This window comes from Ruditapes philippinarum, unplaced genomic scaffold, assembly GCF_026571515.1.
Source record: "Ruditapes philippinarum isolate M1 unplaced genomic scaffold, ASM2657151v2 ctg3301_1_1_1_1, whole genome shotgun sequence".
NCBI classification, from domain to species: Eukaryota; Metazoa; Mollusca; class Bivalvia; order Venerida; family Veneridae; genus Ruditapes; species Ruditapes philippinarum.
In genome coordinates this window covers 134-7,036 of record NW_026852851.1, presented here as the reverse complement: position 1 = coordinate 7,036, position 6,903 = coordinate 134, and the positions used below count along the sequence as shown (strand labels likewise).

The window sequence follows — 6,903 nt, the reverse complement described above, 5'->3', positions numbered from 1 at the left end:
AATTTAGCACCTTAACTGACTTTTAAAAATGAAAATGACCATTTTTGACGAGTGCTTCTGTAGTATATACACAAGTTTTCCGACGAACTCCGTGACAGTTATCACAAGAATCCCGACAAGTTATCATAAGAAATCCATCACTCGTGTAACACTTCCTCCTCCGCGCAAAAGAACAAGTTTTGATGTGTGAACCAAAATCATGACGATACAAATAAATTTTGATGATGGCTTTGTCATCCATGTGTTTTTGGAATACAACATTTACAAGGTACATTTTATTGTTATGTTTTACGTCGCACCAGTGACGTATAGGTCATATGGAGACTTTCTATTTCTCCTGATTGAGGAAGACCTCAGGTGCCAATCCGTAAATTATTTCAGGCACGAACGTGCACCTGAGTAGAACCACCTAAGTTGCGTAAGCTAGGTAGATAATCCTAACACTACAGAGAATCTATGTCGGGACTCAAACCCACACCATAAGATAAGCGACCTTATCCACTTGGCCACGGGTGGCATAGGGAGGGTTTTAGTACTAACGGGAATATAAACATGACTATATTCATACAAATTTATGTCAAACTTCATGGCAAAAAAAATCTTTACCTAGCTCTGTACGGTAAACGGCTTACCAAGCCTGTAAGATTAGCCGTTAAATAAGGTTGGTCGTTTAGTGAGACTGGCTGCTCAATAGAGTTCTTCGCTTTAAAAATCCCAGAAAAGTAACCAAAAAAAAAACCCAGCTAAATTTAACTCATAAAAAATGTCGTTTATACACAAATTTAGGGAGATAAGTAATAGAAAGAGCACCGAAACACGAGGCTATCTGATTTGCACGAGGGGGCGTGGCCCCCGAGTATAAATCAGATTGCCGAGTGTTTTGGTGTTCTTTCTCTTTTGTATCATAGTCAAACATGATAGCACGTTCCTTGTTGTCATAATACGAAACCCCAGAAAAAATGAACCAATGAACGAGCTTTTGAATATGATATTTCTGCCCTTTTCCCTTTCTCTGCCGTCACAATATGTAAACCCCAGCAAAAATGAACCAATCAACGGACATTATCTGGAGTGCGGGTAACTGATACCTGCACTCCAGTTACCGCACTGTGCATGTTTATGTATACGATTTAACTCTGACACTTTTTCAACAGAAAGGTCCCCAAACTATGATACAAGAGTAACTTAATAGACTTCGACGAACTTGACAAATCCAGTCACATTTTAGGGAAGAAATTCAAATATAAACTGACTGAAAAGTGAATACTGACAGCTGATCTTACCCTGCACATGTCGCATAGGTGTATCAAGTTGCCGCCGATACGTATTCTAATGCTTCAATGCGTAAATAACTTCAAGAAAAGGTTTTCAAACAAATAATTAAACACATAATTGCATGCCTTGAAGTTGATTTATTGGTCGTAAGTTTGACAATCAAATTTACAAGTTATCAGTCTGTTGTTAATTAGTCGCCACAGTGAAGTCGACCCATTCCTTGAATGTTGATACTCGGGCGTAGACGCTTGGAAAGTCCGTCCTACATCCAGAGTAGCCCCATGATGTCACGCCAGCAAGAACACCCGAGCAAACCATTGGTCCACCGCTGTCACCCTATAACAGAATTTCATATAGCTCTTTATACAGAATACGTTATTTTATTTTAAATACGTGAAAGTGTCCACGTGAACAAATATCAAGATATACATATTATTGTAAAGGCTCAGCAATCTATTTTTGGACTGATTAACGTTCTAGCCTTGAAAGCAAGATTAAATGACATGTTACGTTACGTTACGAAGACAACTTAAAAATTAGTCGCCAAATCATTCTACAACACTTTCACTTATCAAAATCTTAATAACGTAGTTTATTCTGTGAATGATCAGTCATATGAAAAGTTTTACATCTATTCTAACCGTTTCGCAACCCGTCATCCCAACACCTTCCAAAAAGAGATAATATGTGATTTTTGTTAAGCCTTTGAAATTGATGATTTGCCATTTATACTTAAATTGCTAAAAAGCACTTTCAATGTACAGTTCGAAACATTACACGATAAGTCCATCATATGAGCCATGTCATGACAAAACCAACATAATGGGTTTGCGACCAGCATGGATCTAGACCAGCCTGCGCATCCGCGCCGTCTGATCAGGATCCATGCTGTTCGCTATCAGTTTCTCTACTTGTTATAGGGTTTGTAAGCGAACAGCATGGATCCTGATCAGACTGCGCGGATGTACAGGCTGGTCTGGATCCATGCTGGTCGCAAACGCATTATGTTGGTTTTGTCATGACATCGCTCATTTTTATTTTTATAAATTTCAACATATAACGGTTTACTCACATTGCAAGATCCAGTTGCAGTGTTGTGAATACAGATGTGGACATTTCCATTATAGTTGCTACCCCAGGAGGACGTACACTCCGAGTTTGTCAGTATCCTCCCCGTGGTTTCCTGTAGTTGTGTCGGGTTACTTACCGTGCTACCTATTGTACATTTACAAGAATTAAAAACAATGTCCAAGCCACCATAAAGTCAATAAATTTTTCTCTAAAAATGAAATCTGTGATTGGTCAATAAAGAAATCACTTCAAGTCTTGTTTTCTTTGTTGTACAAGGATGTTAAAAGCTCTAAAAGGTTGCAATAAGGTTGTTTCCACAGATGCAGTGTACCACCGCACTTAGAAGTCAAACAATACGAAATTTGGGGTCAATTGTTTCTTCCATGTCTCTTGATGTCAATAAAAGTTCATCATTTTCATGCACATTCAATAAATGAAAGAAAAATCTCAAGGTTGTTGTTGTGCTCTTTTAAAACCCCTAAGCACCGTTTGCGGCTATGATATATTGCTGTTTAAGTTCGGAATACATGTATTTCGAAAATTTCCGTATCAATTTAAAACGTTGACAAGGTTTTTTTTATTTACATTAAATAGACGCTTGTTTGATCCGTACACTCACGGAATATGCCGAACTTTGTCGGAATTTTCCGAAGTGGTGATACATACCAGTAGCAGTATTACCCCATCCAGTTATGGTGCATGTTGCCCTGTCAAAGTTCTGACCAGTTGCTGCTAGGCTGATAGCTTCTACACCTGACCCTAGAGATATTGGGCTGCTCAAACGTAGAAGAGCCACGTCATTTGGATATGCACCTGCGAACCCATTGCTGTTATAGTCCGGGTGCTAAAATATATAAGCCGTGTCACGACAAAATCAACATAATAGGTTTGCGACCAGCATGGATCCAGACCAGCCTGCGCATCCGCGCAGTCTGATCAGGATCCATGCTGTTCGCTATCAGTTTCTCTACTTACTATAAGGTTTGTAAGCGAACAGCATGGATCCTGATCAGACTGCGCGGATGCGCATGCTGGTCTGGATCCATGCTGGTCTCAAACGCACTATGTTGGTTTTGTCATGACACGGCTCAAATATAGATATATGCACTATAGAAATATGCAGTCAAAATAATTACTATTTATGATACTTAGTCTAAGGAATTACATACGATAAAAATGTTACAAGTAATTTGAGCAATTGTAACAGTCCTCCTAATTTGTGCTGAAGCTGATTAAACAATCCAATTAATAATGATTGAAATATACAGTCTAACTATCGTGCATTTAACCCTTTCGCTGCCAGAGGGTTATTGTTTTATTGTTCACCTATTTGCCAGAGGATTTTCTAAGAAATTACCATATTATTAATTAATATAATTATTATTATTTGTTATTAGTATTATAATTATTATATATGTTTCCAAAATTGTTAGTATAATAATAATTATTGTCGATGGTATAATTTTCTTTATATTTATTATTATTTTTATAATTATTATTATTAATTTATTATTATTACTATTTTTATTATAGAAACGGCTAAAGCCGTCCATATGGCAAATACGCCGAAAATAACAGGGACGGCTTAAGCCGTCCTTATGGCAGTGAAAGGGTTAAACTTGCAAGATTTAAAACCCGAGCGTGCAGGGCAAGGGATTTAAGAAATCAGATGAATAAAAAACACATTTAAACACTTTTTTTTCAAGTTTCTGATATGTTTGGTGTCAATATTTAAATAAGAAATAGTTCTCCAAACAAGTAATAAAACTGAAAATAAAGAGAATACCGTGTATACAATGAATTTTTAACAATAATCTCTTTGGTTACAAAATCAATCATATTTATATAAAGGAAATACGAGTAAATGTACCTTACTCTTTAGTGAGTCATATTTCAAAATGTGTAAAAAAAGGGTAAAATATTGTCAATCGAACAAAGAAAGTCATTTACACATTGTCAACAGCAATGTAAAATCTACGAAAAAAAAGAAAAACAGTAAAAATTTGGGGTCAGGACATCAACAACAAAAATCTTATTGCGTTAGTCACGCAGTAGGAATATGGTAATAAGTACTGTAAAATTAGTCATGAATTGCATATAACATGTAAATTAGCTCTCGAATATAGAATAGTTTTCCTTTCATTTTCAAGATTTTTTTTTGTGTTTTCTTGAAATATTTTGGCTTATCTCTGAGCATGCAGCTTGAACTAATACTTACAGAAAAGATTTTGCTCACGCCAAAAACAGGTCCGTTATTCAGTGTTCCATCATTTACACCGATACTATAACCCGATGCAGCTCTGAAAAGAAGGTGTGACGTAACAAGTGTGTGCAATTCTGATTGGTTGCATTTCTCGACGCTCGTTGACTTGATCAACTAATACAATTAAATCCACCAGAAAAGAATACTCGTGTAGTAAAACCTATATATACGGAAGCATGGAGAGGACATAGTCGATTTATTTTAATAATCTGTGGGAACAACTTATTTGTCGAAGTATTTTTTATTAATCTGTGGGAACAACATGTTTTGTGAGAAAAATCTTTTTTTATTCTGTGGGAACAACATATTTTGTGAGAAAAATCTTTTTTTATTCTGTGGGAACAACATATTTTGTGAGAAAAATATTTTTTTATTCTGTGGGAACAACATATTTTGTGAGAAAAATCTTTTTTTATTCTGTGGGAACAACATATTTTGTGAGAAAAATCTTTTTTTATTCTGTGGGAACAAACTATTTTCTGCTATATTTTTTTCAATATCTTGTTCCCTCAAGATAATAAGTTGTGCGAACAAATTAATTATGTTGTTCCCACAACATAATTCAACCAATCAAATTCTTGCATCTTGTTGTCAGAAAAATGGATAGAGATGTTTTAATTAAACAGTATTTTGAAATGGGTTTGAAGTATGAATTGTGTGCAAATGGCGACTTTTTAAAAAGGGACTTAACTTTGCAGTCACTCTTTGTGGCAATCGCTATTTTGATTGGTTGAATTATGTTGTGGGAACAACATAATTAATTTGTTCGCACAACTTATTATCTTGAGGGAATAATATATTGAAAAAATATCGCAGAAAATAGTTTGTTCCCACAGAGTAAAAAAAAGATTTTTCTCACAAAATAAGTTGTTCCCACAGAATAAAATTTTTTTTTTACTCAAATTAAGTTGTTCCCACAGAATAAAAAAAGATTTTTCTCACAAAATATGTTGTTCCCACAGAATAAAAAAAGATTTTTCTCACAAAATATGTTGTTCCCACAGAATAAAAAAAGATTTTTCTCACAAAACATGTTGTTCCCACAGATTAATAAAAAATATTTCGACAAATAAGTTGTTCCCACAGATTATTAAAATAAATCGACTATGTCCTCTCCATGCTTCCGTATATATAAAATGCATAAAGAAAATCTAAACGAAACCGAAGAAATTCTTTTTTTTTTGTTATGATAAGAATACGTTACGGTTATTGCTAAGATTTTACGATATGGGTATGGATATAAAGTCAATTCACATTCATGACGCAACGACTCAATCGAATACGGACAAAATGATAATAAATATAGTTTAAAAAAATGAAAATTATTTAATGATTAGCGTATTTACCCGGTAACACAGTGGGCAGCAGTTAGAACCCAGTTTGCATTAATAATTGACCCACCACATATATGATACCCGTTTCTATTTCGGAGAGAAACTTGATGGGGGTGTTTTGAAGTTGTAGTATCAGAGCCGCCAATTATACGGGACAACGAACTCCCTGAAATGACAAATATATCATTTCTATTAATAGAAATACCTAGCAACCACGTGTTTAACGAAGTACGAATATTTCACATTCTTCCGGTTTACTACGAAATTGCAGTCGGGTTTCCCTTTTTATCAATAAGTGTATATAACAAATTATTCAATTATTTTGAATACTTTCAAATTACACAAAAACAAAATAAATAAATAAATAAATGAAATAATTAAAAAATAATTAAAATATAAACGTTTATGCGATACATCAAACACTAGAAGCAGACAATTTTAGTTGTTGTTCATTTTTAAAAAACAAAGAAAAGCAGATTTCTTACCGTATGCTAAGTCAACCAGAAGTAAGCCGAATACAATCTTGCACACCATGGTAGTTTGCTTGTTGTCAGAACAACACTGACATTTGCGGCTACAAATCGGGTATTAATAGGAGTTTTGGGGTTTTGAACAGCGGAAAACTTGCATATGTTGTTTTATTGATTGTTACATTTAAAAAGGGCTTGAGATTATAATAAATTACGACATTAATTGAGATTCGTGTTCTAAAAAGAGCAAATCGGAGTATAAAATTACATTACAAGTGTCTATTAATTTTAGATAATGATAAACAGTCAACTTATCTCCTTCCGCAATAAAAGTAGGTTGCTCTATCTAAAATTTATTGAAATAATAAAATTTTAACAAAACTGTCCCTTCAAGTGTTTCAAGTCCTGGACGATAGTGTTACATAACAGATGCAGACGTTGTTCTTTAACTCTAAATTATTAAATAAAATTTTTATTTTACACAATAGTA

The 6,903-nt window shown here is 34.4% G+C and overlaps 1 protein-coding gene across 1 annotated transcript; it reads right to left on the bottom strand.

The window, feature by feature from the left end:
• Window positions 1–1,392: 1,392 nt before the first annotated feature.
• LOC132726156 (trypsin-like) lies at window positions 1,393–6,586 on the bottom strand. Its single transcript, XM_060711428.1, has 6 exons — window positions 6,429–6,586; window positions 5,956–6,109; window positions 4,565–4,646; window positions 3,013–3,190; window positions 2,348–2,490; window positions 1,393–1,611 (listed from the first exon to the last, which is right to left on the bottom strand). The coding sequence occupies exons 1-6, from the start codon at window positions 6,475–6,477 to the stop codon at window positions 1,462–1,464; spliced, it is 756 nt and encodes a 251-aa protein (XP_060567411.1). The 5' UTR covers window positions 6,478–6,586; the 3' UTR covers window positions 1,393–1,461.
• Between the last annotated feature and the right edge of the window lie 317 nt (window positions 6,587–6,903).

Coding starts and splice junctions, on each gene's coding strand:
- LOC132726156 (XM_060711428.1), bottom strand. CDS start 6,477: ATGGTGTGCAAGATTGTATTCGGCTTACTTCTGGTTGACTTAGCATAC. Junction 6,110..6,428: donor TCTGGTTGACTTAGCATACG/GTAAGAAATCTG, acceptor TTGTCATTTCAG/GGAGTTCGTTGTCCCGTATA. Junction 2,491..3,012: donor ATGGGGTAATACTGCTACTG/GTATGTATCACC, acceptor AATGTACAATAG/GTAGCACGGTAAGTAACCCG.